The sequence below is a fragment of the Oncorhynchus mykiss genome, chromosome 15, assembly GCF_013265735.2.
Source record: "Oncorhynchus mykiss isolate Arlee chromosome 15, USDA_OmykA_1.1, whole genome shotgun sequence".
NCBI classification, from domain to species: Eukaryota; Metazoa; Chordata; class Actinopteri; order Salmoniformes; family Salmonidae; genus Oncorhynchus; species Oncorhynchus mykiss.
The window spans coordinates 6,236,633-6,255,045 of record NC_048579.1 but is presented as its reverse complement, the minus strand read 5'-3'; the positions used below and the strand labels follow the sequence as shown (position 1 = coordinate 6,255,045).

Genomic DNA, 18,413 nt, shown 5'->3' with positions numbered 1-18,413 from the left:
CCGTATAGACAGAACCAACCGTACAGACAGAACCAGCCGTACAGACAGGGCCAGCCGTACAGACAGAACCAGCCGTACAGACAGAACCAGCCGTACAGACAGAACCGGCCGTATAGACAGAACCAGCCGTATAGACAGGGCCAGCCGTACAGACAGAACCAGCCATACTGACAGAACCAGCCGTACAGACAGAACCAGCCGTATAGACAGGGCCAGCTGTACAGACAGAACCAGCCATACAGACAGAACCAGCCGTATAGACAGGGCCAGCCGTACAGACAGAACCAGCCATACTGACAGAACCAGCCGTACAGACAGAACCAGCCGTACAGACAGAACCAGCCGTATAGACAGAACCAGCCGTATAGACAGAACCAGCCGTACAGACAGAACCAGCCGTACAGACAGAACCAGACACACCACCACCACACACCAGCTTGGGTCCTTTCAAAAGTGGAGGATAAAAGAATTAAGGAGGGAAAAGGAAAGCCCTGCTTCAAACGTGCAGTGATCTGTGAGCTGCTCTGACAGCTGGTGCTTCACCCTACTGACCCTGTATATAACTACTGACCCTGGAACTGTCCCTATATATAACTACTGACCCTGTATATAACTACTGACCCTGTATATAACTACTGACCCTGTATATAACTACTGTCCCTGTATATAACTACTGTCCCTGTATATAACTACTGACCCTGTATATAACTACTGACCCTGTATATAACTACTGACCCCGTATATTCTGGAATGGACCAATTTCTTAATTGAACAGATTTAATGCACTGCGACTGCCCTGATCAACCTAGGAAGGTTGTAGCGTCTAACAGTTTGAGAGTGTCTATTTACTGTATATAGGCAACCCGATGTGTCTAATAGACTGTAGTATATTTACGTCCAATGTAAATCAAATAAGAAATCTCCAAACAGCACATTTTAAGGAGGCAATATATATTTTCTGCTAACACTACTATATAGATCACACACACACGTACGTACACACACACACACACACACACACACACACACACACACACACACACACACACACACACACACACACACACACTGTATGTGACAGCTAGACAGATCTTGAGCACACCAGGGATGGAAATCAACGTGTGATTCTGTTTTAGGTCATCCTCCATCTAGCAGACACTTTCCTTTGGTTGTTGCTGTTACCAACAAAACCCAACGATGTTGTCAGTGTCATATAATGACTAGATATACAACACGTAGATATGTTTGTAGCCTTATATCACAACACCATGGCTTAACACTGGCGGAGTGAAAATAACGTTTTTTATTTTTTATTTTTTGTCTTTTAATTGAAAATGTGGTTGACGAGATCTGAAATATGTCCATGAATTCACAACGCATCTCTGAATGGAGACTGGAGACGCCCAGTCGAAACATTACATGAAAGAGGAGTTCGATATGACTGACAACCGTATGGTCCTCGACCCTCTGTCCAATAGGGGATCACGTGGAGCGGCAGCAGCCTCTGAAACGACTGTATTTTACCCACGTCGATAGAATCTGTCTGTTTCATGCCAGTGAAAGTGATCATCTCTTTCTTGAATAGGGAACAAACGCAGTTGGGTAGAGGGGAATTTCCCCTTTGTGCGTTCTGCCAATCAAATGCTCAAATGCCATCTGTAGTGACATGAATGCATGTCCCTATGCGTGGAGAACAGTGGCCAGATATTATATTGTTTTTTGGCTTACAGTTCGGCTTGCAGAAAGAACCATCATTCTTCATTTTCAACTGTTTTCAAATATGGAAACTCGACACCAAACATCTTATCTCATAGGCAAAACGAAGTGATTTTCTAAAGGCATTATTATACCTTAAAAGATATTACAAAATGTGATCATTAGACATACCTCCTACGCTCAGCAGCTGGGGTTATAAAAGTCAAAAATAACCAAGGTATTTTCATTATTGTTAAACCTGATGTGTTATTCTACACTGACTTGCAAGATACAGAGCCAGTTGGCTGAACGAGGACAAGGTAAATATGAATCTAGCTGGTTTTTTCTACACATCGTCAGGACAGAACGGCAGTGTTTTGTAAAAGTCAAGGATGGGGTGGTCACTTTGTTAACAACTGTTAACATCTCTAATATTAAATATTAAAGTCTCGATGTTTCCACACCCCTGAATTAGAATAGCTCATGATATGCTGTAGACCATACTATTTAACAAGAGAGTTTTCATCTCTACTGAACAAAAATATAAATTAAACATGTAAAGTGTTGGCACTGCCACCCAGGACCTCTATACCTGCCGGTGACCTCTATACCTGCCGGTGACCTCTATACCTGCCGGTGTCAGAGGAAGGCCCAAAGAAATGTTAAATACTCCACCCACCCAAGCCATAGACTGTTCTCTCTGCTACCTCACGGCAAGTGGTACCAGTGCACCAAGTCTGGAACCAACAGGAACCTGAACAGCTTCTACAGCCAAGCCATAAGACTGCTAAACAAGACTGCTAAACCAGGCTGCTAAACCAGGCTGCTAATCCAGACTGCAAATCCAGACTGCTAAACCAGGCTGTTAAACCAGGCTGCTAAACCAGGCTGCTAAACCAGACTGCTAATCCAGGCTGCTAATCCAGACTGCTAATCCAGACTGCTAATCCAGACTGCTAATCCAGACTGCTAATCCAGACTGCTAATCCAGGCTGCTAATCCAGACTTCTAATCCAGACTGCTAATCCAGACTGCTAATCCAGACTGCTAATCCAGGCTGCTAATCCAGACTGCTAATCCAGACTGCTAATCCAGACTGCTAATCCAGACTGCTAATCCTGACTGCTAAACAGCTAATCAAATGGCTACCGGGACTTCCTGCATTGATCTTTTAAATAACACTGACTCTAACCACACACACATTGGACTCTACCCTCACACACACACATTGGACTCTACCCTCACTCACACCGGACTCTACTCTCACTCACACCGGACTCTACCCTCACGCACACTGGACTCTACTCTCACTCACATTGGACTCTACTCTCACTCACATTGGACTCTACTCTCACTCACACTGGACTCTACTCTCACTCACACTGGACTCTACCCTCACGCACATTGGACTCTACCCTCACTCACACTGGACTCTACCCTCACTCACACTGGACTCTACTCTCACGCACACTGGACTCTACCCTCACTCACACTGGACTCTACTCTCACTCACACTGGACTCTACCCTCACTCACACTGGACTCTACCCTCACTCACATTGGACTCTACCCTCACGCACATTGGACTCTACCCTCACTCACACTGGACTCTACCCTCACGCACACTGGACTCTACTCTCACTCACACTGGACTCTACCCTCACGCACATTGGACTCTACCCTCACTCACACTGGACTCTACTCTCACTCACACTGGACTCTACCCTCACACACATTGGACTCTACCCTCACGCACATTGGACTCTACCCTCACTCACACTGGACTCTACCCTCACGCACACTGGACTCTACTCTCACTCACACTGGACTCTACCCTCACACACATTGGACTCTACCCTCACGCACATTGGACTCTACCCTCACTCACACTGGACTCTACCCTCACACATACTGGACTCTACCCTCACTCACACTGGACTCTACCCTCACTCACACTGGACTCTACTCTCACTCACACTGGACTCTACCCTCACGCACACTGGACTCTACTCTCACTCACACTGGACTCTACCCTCACACACACTGGACTCTACCCTCACTCACACTGGACTCTACCCTCACTCACACTGGACTCTACCCTCACACACACTGGACTCTACCCTCACTCACACTGGACTCTACCCTCACACACACTGGACTCTACCCTCACTCACACTGGACTCTACCCTCACTCACACTGGACTCTACCCTCACTCACACTGGACTCTACCCTCACTCACATTGGACTCTACCCTCACTCACACTGGACTCTACCCTCACTCACATTGGACTCTACCCTCACGCACATTGGACTCTACCCTCACTCACACTGGACTCTACCCTCACGCACACTGGACTCTACTCTCACTCACACTGGACTCTACCCTCACGCACATTGGACTCTACCCTCACTCACACTGGACTCTACCCTCACGCACATTGGACTCTACCCTCACTCACACTGGACTCTACCCTCACGCACATTGGACTCTACCCTCACTCACACTGGACTCTACCCTCACGCACACTGGACTCTACTCTCACTCACACTGGACTCTACCCTCACACACATTGGACTCTACCCTCACGCACATTGGACTCTACCCTCACTCACACTGGACTCTACCCTCACGCACACTGGACTCTACTCTCACTCACACTGGACTCTACCCTCACACACATTGGACTCTACCCTCACGCACATTGGACTCTACCCTCACTCACACTGGACTCTACCCTCACACATACTGGACTCTACCCTCACTCACACTGGACTCTACCCTCACGCACACTGGACTCTACCCTCACGCACACTGGACTCTACTCTCACTCACACTGGACTCTACCCTCACTCACACTGGACTCTACCCTCACGCACACTGGACTCTACCCTCACTCACACTGGACTCTACCCTCACTCACACTGGACTCTACCCTCACACATACTGGACTCTACCCTCACTCACACTGGACTCTACCCTCACGCACACTGGACTCTACCCTCACGCACACTGGACTCTACTCTCACTCACACTGGACTCTACCCTCACTCACACTGGACTCTACCCTCACGCACACTGGACTCTACCCTCACGCACACTGGACTCTACTCTCACTCACACTGGACTCTACCCTCACTCACACTGGACTCTACCCTCACTCACACTGGACTCTACCCTCACGCACACTGGACTCTATACTCACGCACACTGGACTCTACCCTCACTCACACTGGACTCTACCCTCACGCACATTGGACTCTACTCTCACACACACTGGACTCTACCCTCACTCACACTGGACTCTACCCTCACGCACATTGGACTCTATCCTCACGCACATTGGACTCTACTCTCACACACACTGGACTCTACCCTCACACACACTGGACTCTACCCTCACTCACACTGGACTCTACCCTCACGCACACTGGACTCTACCCTCACTCACACTGGACTCTACCCTCACTCACACTGGACTCTACCCTCACGCACACTGGACTCTACCCTCACTCACACTGGACTCTACCCTCACACACACTGGACTCTACCCTCACTCACACTGGACTCTACCCTCACACACACTGGACTCTACCCTCACTCACACTGGACTCTACCCTCACTCACACTGGACTCTACCCTCACTCACACTGGACTCTACCCTCACTCACATTGGACTCTACCCTCACTCACACTGGACTCTACCCTCACTCACATTGGACTCTACCCTCACGCACATTGGACTCTACCCTCACTCACACTGGACTCTACCCTCACGCACACTGGACTCTACTCTCACTCACACTGGACTCTACCCTCACGCACATTGGACTCTACCCTCACTCACACTGGACTCTACCCTCACGCACATTGGACTCTACCCTCACTCACACTGGACTCTACCCTCACGCACATTGGACTCTACCCTCACTCACACTGGACTCTACCCTCACGCACACTGGACTCTACTCTCACTCACACTGGACTCTACCCTCACACACATTGGACTCTACCCTCACGCACATTGGACTCTACCCTCACTCACACTGGACTCTACCCTCACGCACACTGGACTCTACTCTCACTCACACTGGACTCTACCCTCACACACATTGGACTCTACCCTCACGCACATTGGACTCTACCCTCACTCACACTGGACTCTACCCTCACACATACTGGACTCTACCCTCACTCACACTGGACTCTACCCTCACGCACACTGGACTCTACCCTCACGCACACTGGACTCTACTCTCACTCACACTGGACTCTACCCTCACTCACACTGGACTCTACCCTCACGCACACTGGACTCTACCCTCACTCACACTGGACTCTACCCTCACTCACACTGGACTCTACCCTCACACATACTGGACTCTACCCTCACTCACACTGGACTCTACCCTCACGCACACTGGACTCTACCCTCACGCACACTGGACTCTACTCTCACTCACACTGGACTCTACCCTCACTCACACTGGACTCTACCCTCACGCACACTGGACTCTACCCTCACGCACACTGGACTCTACTCTCACTCACACTGGACTCTACCCTCACTCACACTGGACTCTACCCTCACTCACACTGGACTCTACCCTCACGCACACTGGACTCTATACTCACGCACACTGGACTCTACCCTCACTCACACTGGACTCTACCCTCACGCACATTGGACTCTACTCTCACACACACTGGACTCTACCCTCACTCACACTGGACTCTACCCTCACGCACATTGGACTCTATCCTCACGCACATTGGACTCTACTCTCACACACACTGGACTCTACCCTCACACACACTGGACTCTACCCTCACTCACACTGGACTCTACCCTCACGCACACTGGACTCTACCCTCACTCACACTGGACTCTACCCTCACTCACACTGGACTCTACCCTCACGCACACTGGACTCTACTCTCACACACACTGGACTCTACTCTCACACACATTGGACTCTACCCTCACACACATTGGACTCTACCCTCACGCACATTGGACTCTACTCTCACACACATTGGACTCTACCCTCACGCACATTGGACTCTACTCTCACACACATTGGACTCTACCCTCACTCACATTGGACTCTACCCTCACTCACACTGGACTCTACCCTCACGCACATTGGACTCTACCCTCACGCACATTGGACTCTACCCTCACGCACATTGGACTCTACTCTCACACACATTGGACTCTACCCTCACTCACACTGGACTCTACCCTCACGCACATTGGACTCTACCCTCACTCACACTGGACTCTACCCTCACGCACACTGGACTCTACCCTCACGCACATTGGACTCTACCCTCACGCACACTGGACTCTACTCTCACACACATTGGACTTTACCCTCACACACATTGGACTCTACCCTCACGCACATTGGACTCTACTCTCACACACATTGGACTCTACCCTCACGCACATTGGACTCTACTCTCACACACATTGGACTCTACCCTCACTCACAGTGGACTCTACCCTCACTCACACTGGACTCTACCCTCACGCACATTGGACTCTACCCTCACGCACATTGGACTCTACCCTCACGCACATTGGACTCTACCCTCACGCACATTGGACTCTACTCTCACACACATTGGACTCTACCCTCACGCACATTGGACTCTACCCTCACTCACATCGGACTCTACTCTCACGCACATCGGACTCTACCCTTACACACACTGGACTCTACCCTCACACATACTTACACTGACACCCCAACACACACATACACACTGCCTGCACACATAACATGCTCACACATGGATATTGACACCACACACACACACACACACACACACACACACACACACACACACACACACACACACACACACTAATGCTATTCCTCCACATTTGCTGCAGCTAAAGCTCAGTGTGTTATCCATCTGTAGCCTTGTCACTTTACCCCTATCTATATGTACATAGCTACCTCAATTACCTTGTGACCCTTCTGCACATGGACTTGATACTGGTATTCCCTGTATATAGCCATGTTATTACCTGGTACTCCCTGTATATAGCCATGTTATTACCTGGTACTCCCTGTATATAACCATGATATTACCTGGTACTCCTGTATATAGCCATGTAATTACCTGGTACTCCCTGTATATAACCATGTTATTACCTGGTACTTCCTGTATATAGCCATGTTATTACCTGGTAATTCCTGTATATAACCATGATATTACCTGGTACTCCTGTATATAAACATGATATTACCTGGTACTCCTGTATATAACCATGATATTACCTGGTACTCCTGTATATAACCATGATATTACCTGGTACTCCCTGTATATAGCCATGTTATTACCTGGTACTTCCTGTATATAACCATGATATTACCTGGTACTCCTGTATATAAACATGATAGTTTTAATCCTTATTGTTGTTTGTTATTCACTATTCCTTGTGTTACTATTTCCATTTTTATTTATCTAATATATATTAATCTTTCTCTCTGCATCGTTGGAAAAAGACACATAAATAAGCATGTCACTGTTAGTCTACCTGTTGTTCACAAAGCATGTGACAAATAAAATTGTATTTGACATCACCTAGTTAAATAAGACATCAACTAGAACAGGACATTGTAATAAAGTCATCTAGACCAGGACTTTGTAATGAAGTCATCAAGAACAGGGCTGTAATGAAGTCAACTAGGACAGGGCTGTAATGAAGTCATCTAGAACAAGGCTGTAATGAAGTCAACTAGAACAGGGCTGTAATGAAGTAATCTAGAACAGGACTGTAATGAAGTCATCTAGAACAGGGCTGTAATGAAGTCATCTAGAACAGGACTGTAATGAAGTCATCTAGAACAGGGCTGTAATGAAGTCATCTGGAACAGGACATTGTAATGAAGTCATCTAGAACAGGGCTGTATTGAAGTCATCTAGAACAGGACATTGTAATGAAGTCATCTAGAACAGGGCTGTAATGAAGTCATCTAGAACAGGGCTGTAATGAAGTCATCTAGAACAGGGCTGTAATGAAGTCATCTAGGAGAGGGCTGTAATGAAGTCATCTAGAACATGGCTGTAATGAAGTCATCTACAACAGGGCTGTAATGAAGTCATATAGAACAGGACATTGTAATGAAGTCATCTAGAACAGGGCTGTAATGTAGTCAGCTAGAACAGGGCTGTGATGAAGTCAACTAGAACAGGACATTGTAATGAAGTCATCTAGACCAGGCCATTGTAATGAAGTCATCTAGAACAGGGCTGTAATGAAGTCAACTAGAACAGGGCTGTAATGAAGTCAACTAGAACAGGAATGTAATGAAGTCAACTAGAACAGGACATTGTAATGAAGTCATCTAGAACAGGGCTGTAATGAAGTCATCTAGAACAGGGCTGTAATGAAGTCATCTAGAACAGGACATTGTAATGAAGTCATCTAGAACAGGGCTGTAATGAAGTCATCTAGAACAGGGCTGTAATGAAGTCATCTAGGACAGGGCTGTAATGAAGTCATCTAGAACATGGCTGTAATGAAGTCATCTACAACAGGGCTGTAATGAAGTCATATAGAACAGGACATTGTAATGAAGTCATCTAGAACAGGGCTGTAATGTAGTCAGCTAGAACAGGGCTGTGATGAAGTCAACTAGAACAGGACATTGTAATGAAGTCATCTAGACCAGGCCATTGTAATGAAGTCATCTAGAACAGGGCTGTAATGAAGTCAACTAGAACAGGGCTGTAATGAAGTCAACTAGAACAGGAATGTAATGAAGTCAACTAGAACAGGACATTGTAATGAAGTCATCTAGAACAGGGCTGTAATGAAGTCATCTAGAACAGGGCTGTAATGAAGTCATCTAGAACAGGGCTGTAATGAAGTCATCTAGAACAGGGCTGTAATGAAGTCATCTACAACAGGGCTGTAATGAAGTCATCTAGGACAGGGCTGTAATGAAGTCATCTACAACAGGGCTGTAATGAAGTCATCTAGAACAGGACATTGTAATGAAGTCATCTAGAACAGGGCTGGAATGTAGTCAGCTAGAACAGGGCTGTGATGAAGTCAACTAGAACAGGACATTGTAATGAAGTCATCTAGACCAGGACATTGTAATGAAGTCATCTAGAACAGGGCTGTAATGAAGTCAACTAGAACAGGGCTGTAATGAAGTCAACTAGAACAGGAATGTAATGAAGTCAACTAGAACAGGACATTGTAATGAAGTCATCTAGAACAGGGCTGTAATGAAGTCATCTAGAACAGGGCTGTAATGAAGTCATCTAGAACAGGGCTGTAATGAAGTCATCTAGAACAGGGCTGTAATGAAGTCATCTAGAACAGGGCTGTAATGAAGTCATCTAGAACAGGACATTGTAATGAAGTCATCTAGACCAGGACATTATAATGAAGTCATCTAGAATAGGACATTGTAATGTAGTCATCTAGACCAGGGCATTGTAATGAAGTCATCTAGAACAGGACATTGTAATGAAGTCATCTAGAACAGGGCTGTAATGAAGTCATCTAGAACAGGACATTGTAATGAAGTCATCTAGAACAGGGCTGTAATGAAGTCATCTAGAACAGGGCTGTAATGAAGTCATCTAGAACAGGGCTGTAATGAAGTCATCTAGAACAGGGCTGTAATGAAGTCATCTAGAACAGGACATTGTAATGAAGTCATCTAGAACAGGGCTGTAATGAAGTCATCTAGAACAGGGCTGTAATGAAGTCATCTAGAACAGGACTGTAATGAAGTCACCTAGAACAGGACAGTGTAATGAAGTCATCTAGAACAGGGCTGTAATGAAGTCATCTAGACCAGGACTGTAATGAAGTCATCTAGAACAGGGCTGTAATGAAGTCATCTAGAACAGGGCTGTAATGAAGTCATCTAGAACAGGGCTGTAATGAAGTCATCTAGAACAGGGCTGTAAGGAAGTAATCTAGAACAGGACATTGTAATGAAGTCATCTAGAACAGGGCTGTAATGAAGTCATCTAGAACAGGGCTGTAATGAAGTCACCTAGAACAGGACATAGTAATGAAGTCATCTAGAACAGGACATTGTAATGAAGTCATCTAGAAAAGGGCTGTAATGAAGTCATCTAGAACAGGACATTGTAATGAAGTCATCTAGAACAGGGCTGTAATGAAGTCATCTAGAACAGGGCTGTAATGAAGTCATCTAGAACAGGGCTGTAATGAAGTCATCTAGAACAGGGCTGTAAGGAAGTAATCTAGAACAGGACATTGTAATGAAGTCATCTAGAACAGGGCTGTAATGAAGTCATCTAGAACAGGGCTGTAATGAAGTCACCTAGAACAGGACATAGTAATGAAGTCATCTAGAACAGGACATTGTAATGAAGTCATCTAGAAAAGGGCTGTAATGAAGTCATCTAGAACAGGACATTGTAATGAAGTCATCTAGAACAGGGCTGTAATGAAGTCAAAGAAGGCATACCTGACAGGGGGGTCTAGTTGAGCCCAGGGCAACTTTCTAAATCTGATTAAAAGGTAAGTATTGCCCTAAGTGTGTGTTGTGCCACCATTGAGTTCAGACTTCTGGCCGTGCACGGACTTCATTACTAATTTGTATGTTCGATCTAGGACTTTTATATCTATGAATTCATCAACCCTGACATAAAGATGCAGAGTACATTAGATGTCAGTAACATTAAATGCCAGTCTGAATCAACATGTATCCAGTAATTGCTATGGCAACTCGAGACAGGAATCAATTGCTGTCAGCGAGTATTGTGATTTATCGTCCAAGCTCAGTGTATTTTCACATGCAAATTCATTTCCTATCAACATGTAATTGGTCACGAAATGTAAACTCTACTGTAACATAAACTAATCTATGATCCTTAATATATTCTTCTGCAGTCTATTCCAATACACACCCATCATAGAAATAGTGAATATAGATCAACTCACCACAACTGTAGGGACCCCTGCCACGAGCGCATACAGTAAAGTCGGTGGGATCGCGCTGGACTCCTCCGGTCCGAGGTACGGCTTCACGTAGGCATTGTCATAGCAGAAGAACCCTTGGACGTGCACGTTGAACGTGTCCGTGTACTCGAAGTAGTATGCTAGCATGACTGTCCCCGCCATGATCACCAGCTGAAAATAAAGCATGTTCGTGAAAGGTAGAGGAATGAACATTTAACAAATCACTTCACTGAGGAGAGAAAGCCCTGCCATTCATGACGCCTTCTCCGCCCTAGACTAGCGCAACAGCCTGACCATCACAACTCCGGTCAGCACCACGTGTTTCCTACTGCCATTAATGCTTGTTAAAAGGCATTGCCGATAATATTCACAGAGCCTTTTTCTGTCATGGCACACGGTGTTGGTCCCTGGAACCGGAATGAACGAGACAGAGACGGAAACTTGGTGAGTGGGAGGGAGGGAAGGAGGGAGCGCAGCCGTGGGTCTGATTCTAGGATGAATGTGTGTGTGTGTGTGTGCGTGCGTGCGTGTGTGTGTACAGTGGCAGTCGCGTTTCGCTACTATTTACCGTGGGCAGGATGACAGAAAGAGGAAGCGCTGCACTTTGTCTGTCCGTTGAGCACGGGCAGTGGATGACTGACTCTGAGCAACTCTTAGAGCTTTAGATTCGGCTCCAAATCATCGTAACCGTCAGTCTAAAACGTGCGTCAGCATTAGTGCCCTTTGGAGAGAAATGTACCATTCCTAATTAATATTCATTATTTGCGCGTCCGCGTGTGTCCGAAAGACTCCAACAGAACGCAGTAATTAAATCTGATGTCAACCACACTAGTCTACACTCCAGACAACTATTATTAGATTAGATTATTAACTAGATTATTATACTATTGTACATGTAACCCAGAGAACTAGAATATATTATACTATTGTACATGTAACCCAGACAACTAGATTATATTATACTATTGTACATGTAACCCAGACAACTAGATTATATTATACTATTGTACATGTAACCCAGATAACTAGATTATATTGTACATGTAACCCAGATAACTAGATTATATTGTACATGTAACCCAGAGAACTAGATTATATTATAATATTGTACATGTAACCCAGACAACTAGATTATATTATACTATTGTACATGTAACCAAAACAACTAGATTATATTATACTATTGTACATGTAACCCAGACAACTAGATTATATTATACTATTGTACATGTAACCCAGATAACTAGATTATATTGTACATGTAACCCAGACAACTAGATTATATTATACTATTGTACATGTAACCCAGACAACTAGATCATATTGTACATGTAACCCAGACAACTAGATTATATTATGCTATTGTACATGTAACCCAGACAACTAGATTATATTATAATATTGTACATGTAACCCAGACAACTAGATTATATTATAATATTGTACATGTAACCCAGAAAACTAGAATATATTATACTATTGTACATGTAACCCAGACAACTAGATTATATTGTACATGTAACCCAGACAACTAGATTATATTATACTATTGTACATGTAACCCAGACAACTAGATTATATTATACTATTGTACATGTAACCAAGACAACTAGATTATATTAGAATATTGTACATGTAACCCAGACAACTAGATTATATTATAATATTGTACATGTAACCCAGACAACTAGATTATATTATAATATTGTACATGTAACCCAGACAACTAGATTATATTATACTATTGTACATGTAACCCAGACAACTAGATTATATTATACTATTGTACATGTAACCCAGATAACTAGATTATATTGTACATGTAACCCAGATAACTAGATTATATTGTACATGTAACCCAGAGAACTAGATTATATTATAATATTGTACATGTTACCCAGACAACTAGATTATATTATACTATTGTACATGTAACCAAAACAACTAGATTATATTATACTATTGTACATGTAACCCAGACAACTAGATTATATTATACTATTGTACATGTAACCCAGATAACTAGATTATATTGTACATGTAACCCAGATAACTAGATTATATTGTACATGTAACCCAGATAACTAGATTATATTGTACATGTAACCCAGAGAACTAGATTATATTATACTATTGTACATGTAACCCAGACAACTAGATTATATTATACTATTGTACATGTAACCAAGACAACTAGATTATATTAGAATATTGTACATGTAACCCAGACAACTAGATTATATTATACTATTGTACATGTAACCCAGACAACTAGATTATATTATACTATTGTACATGTAACCAAGACAACTAGATTATATTAGAATATTGTACATGTAACCCAGACAACTAGATTATATTATAATATTGTACATGTAACCCAGACAACTAGATTATATTATAATATTGTACATGTAACCCAGACAACTAGATTATATTATAATATTGTACATGTAACCCAGACAACTAGATTATATTATAATATTGTACATGTAACCCAGAAAACTAGAATATATTATACATGTAACCCAGACAACTAGATTATATTGTACATGTAACCCAGACAACTAGATTATATTATACTATTGTACATGTAACCCAGACAACTAGATTATATTATACTATTGTACATGTAACCAAGACAACTAGATTATATTAGAATATTGTACATGTAACCCAGACAACTAGATTATATTATAATATTGTACATGTAACCCAGACAACTAGATTATATTATAATATTGTACATGTAACCCAGACAACTAGATTATATTATAATATTGTACATGTAACCCAGACAACTAGATTATATTATAATATTGTACATGTAACCCAGAAAACTAGAATATATTATACATGTAACCCAGACAACTAGATTATATTGTACATGTAACCCAGACAACTAGATTATATTATACTATTGTACATGTAACCCAGACAACTAGATTATATTATACTATTGTACATGTAACCAAGACAACTAGATTATATTAGAATATTGTACATGTAACCCAGACAACTAGATTATATTATAATATTGTACATGTAACCCAGACAACTAGATTATATTATAATATTGTACATGTAACCCAGACAACTAGATTATATTATACTATTGTACATGTAACCCAGACAACTAGATTATATTATAATATTGTACATGTAACCCAGACAACTAGATTATATTATAATATTGTACATGTAACCCAGACAACTAGATTATATTATACTATTGTACATGTAACCCAGACAACTAGATTATATTATAATATTGTACATGTAACCCAGAAAACTAGATTATATTATACTATTGTACATGTAACCCAGACAACTAGATTATATTATACTATTGTACATGTAACCCAGACAACTAGATTATATTATAATATTCAGACTGGTTAATTTACCCTAAAAATAGGAAAATGGTGACGCAGTTGCTTTTCCCAAGAGATGGCTGCCCGAAGCATTGTGGCCGAACATTTTTCCGGACCCGCTGTGCATTGAAAGTGCCCATTGGCTTCCAGATCCTACATGCCCGAGAAGCCACCCCTCTCTCCGAGTCCTTACCATAAAGTTTCTCAACATTCAAGACAAGTCAGAGTGATGCAAAAAGCCAGGGCCAACGACAAAGTGATGTACGGTGGCTGAGACCATGTGCTTCCCTGACCTATCCGCGGACCTCTCCCGAAAAAGAAAACGCTACGATGGGGTCAAACGCCAGCTCAGGTCCCTCAACATTGCCTATGGAATAGACTTTGTTTGTTTAGCGTCGTTTAGGTTAGACCGCTTCCTTTACAAGATCAGTCGTCCACCAGAATGCACTTCACGATTAGGGGGAGGTGGGAGGGGAAGTTGTAAGGGAGACAGGGAGAGCATCCAAGAGCGACGTAAGTTTTTTGTTGAAACGCTCTTGAACGCCGAATGCTGAACGAGAGACCTTGGTTTATTGTTTTTTTTTTTTTTTTTTTTTTAAAAGCTGACAGTGTTTTTAAATACTTTTATTTTATTTTGGATCCTGCGTCTCTGTTGGGATTAGTTGCTGTGAGCGCTGCTGTCTGTCCCGAGATGCTGACAGATTCTGCATAGGGGGAGAGATATGGAAGCCCAGCTGTCCTAGTTGGCTCAGCGGTCTCAAATGGAGGTCGCTGTTGAACGTTTCCAGCACTGCAGGAGCTATGTTTACTTTGCTTTGTTCCGGGACAATGTGGACCGCACTGACTTTCAATGCAGCAACTGATTGCTTACGGAGGACTACAGGAGTGAAATGGCTACTCTTAGCAAGCAAGTAGCGAACCTACAGAAGCTACAGAATTCCCCTACTGGGGAATCCACGCCCGCCTAATTTTTCCGTGTCTTCCACCCCAGTATCCGGATGCCACTCTGGTCTGGTGGAAGTGTCGCCGCCGTGTCGGCACTCCACAGCCGACTGGCCGGTGCTCAGCAGGGTTCCATCCCCGAAGGGGTCTCCCCCTTCCCTGGAGAACGGAGCTGTTCTCGACCCAACCAACCAGCCATGGATGTACGTCACTCGCCGTGGAAGTCGGAGAAAGCGTCCTCTGGCAACGGGGGTCTCCATGGAGATGTTGAGCCCGGACCTGACACAGACCAGTAACAGCTTTGCCGCCCTGGATCCAGAGGTTACAGCGCCTTCTTCCTTGGGGGCGTCCCATTCAAGATCGGATCCGGAGGTACCTGTTCTGTCAAGTCCCTCTCCAGGTGTGACAAAACTAGGGCCTGTAGGACCGGCCTTGTTGATTGTGTTGTTAAGAAGGCAGAGTAGCGCTTTATTATGGACAGACTTCTCTCCCTTCTTATCTACTGTTGTTTCAATATGTTTTGACCATGACAGTTTACAGTCTAGCGGACAAGTAATAGCATCCTGTTTCTCCTCTCATTCTCGTGGTGTTATGGTTTTAATTCACAAATCTGTTCCATTTCAAGTGGATAATATTATAACTGATGAATCTGGAGAATACATTTTGAAACAGTGAGCATATTAATGAGCGTATTAATCTGGTTAATGTTTATGGTCCTAATGATGATAATCCCAAATTATTTGATACTGTATTTATATTGATAACCTCCCCTTCTGGTAAAGTCTTATTGGCAGGGAATTTTAAATGGATTCTTGATCCTCATCTAGATCGCTCCTCTGGTTTAGACTCTTCCCACTAGCAGAGTAGAAAGAAATTACAACATTTCATTAAGGACTTAAATCTATGTGAATCTTGGAAGACTCAGAACCTGAGTAAAAGGGAACTCATGCTACTCGTCGACAATTAAATCCTATTCTCATATAGACTACTTTTCAGTTTCTTTGCTCATTGCATCCCAATTTAGCAGGAAGTGGATATTATAGTATTGTTTTGAGCAACCATTCCTCTTTGTCATTAATCTATTGAGTATCACAGTATGAGTCATAATACCCATAAAAACCTAGCGGTAAAACCAGGAAATTATTTTTTTTAATTTTTTAAATCCAACATTTATTTTTCCACAGGGAATTTTATAACTACTGCATATTAGGTCTTTGTTTCGTGTAGGCTTACCCTGGTCTACACTCTCAGAAAAGGTAACTTTTATCAATACACAGTATATGCCTGTCATTTCCCCCAAACACAATGAAATGCTAATTAGCCGCTAATGCGGCTATCCTACAGGTACTACACATCCTGTCAATAGCTTTGACGTAATCAATCAAGGTGCAGAGTGGATAAAATCCCAACATTTCTCCATACAAACTCTCATTGACAAGTAACCTAGGACGTATATATTATAGCCTTTTTAGTTTCTTGTGTAAATAATTGATATTGCGTTTTTCTCATATGTATTCTTATTTACCATTATTTATTTACTATAAAAAAAAATTAAGTACCCTGGCCTTTGTAGCTAACTGGCTAAAATTGTATTTGATTTGATGTCACCTCATGGATAAGTGTGACTTTTCCGACTTCTGTAAGCGAGATTAAGGTTAAGGTAAGCCCTGTTTGCTAGCTACTAAAAAACTATTTTGGTTTGGTTAAAGATCTGTGGTTAGCTAAGGTGCTTTTGAAAATTAGCTAGATAACCACTAACTGTAGTTACCGGTGGAGGCTGCTGATGGGAGCCTGGTACCAGTGAGAACCTTGGTGCCAGTATGGACCTTGGTACCAGTAAGGACCTTGGTGCCAGTAAAGACCTTGGTGCCAGTAAGGACCTTGGTGCCAGTAAAGACCTTGGTGCCAGTAAGGACCCGGTGTCAGTAAGGACCTTGGTGCCAGTAAGAACCTTGGTGCCAGTAAGGACCCAGTGTTAGTAAGGACCTTGGTGCCAGTAAGGACCTGGTGTCAGTAAGGACCTTGGTGCCAGTAAGAACCTTGGTGCCAGTAAGGACCCGGTGCCAGTAAGGACCTTGTTGTCAGTAAGAACCTTGGTGCCAGTAAGGACCTTGGTGCCAGTAAGGACCTTGGTGCCAGTAAAGACCTTGGTGCCAGTAAGGACCCGGTGTCAGTAAGGACCTTGGTGTCAGTAAGAACCTTGGTGCCAGTAAGAACCTTGGTGCTAGTAAGGACCCGGTGCCAGTAAGGACCTTGGTGTCAGTAAGAACCTTGGTGCCAGTAAGGACCTTGGTGCCAGTAAGAACCTTGGTGCCAGTAAGGACCTTGGTGCCAGTAAGGTCCTTGGTGCCAGTAAGGAAAGTCTACACGGAGGCTGTAAGACTCCTTGATATAGAAATCCTTCGACTTCACTGCCTCAAATGGTAAGATC

The 18,413-nt window shown here is 43.4% G+C and overlaps 1 protein-coding gene across 1 annotated transcript in view; it reads right to left on the bottom strand.

Annotated features, from left to right (window-relative positions):
• LOC110490886 (phospholipid phosphatase-related protein type 5-like) overlaps positions 1-12,154 on the bottom strand; it is an 85,191-nt gene extending 73,037 nt beyond the window's left edge. Inside the window, exon 1 of the mRNA XM_036945685.1 lies at positions 11,649-12,154. Coding sequence (XP_036801580.1) covers positions 11,649-11,879 — 231 coding nt within the window. The 5' untranslated portion in view covers positions 11,880-12,154. The remainder of the gene's footprint in view (positions 1-11,648) is intronic.
• Positions 12,155-18,413: the final 6,259 nt, after the last annotated feature.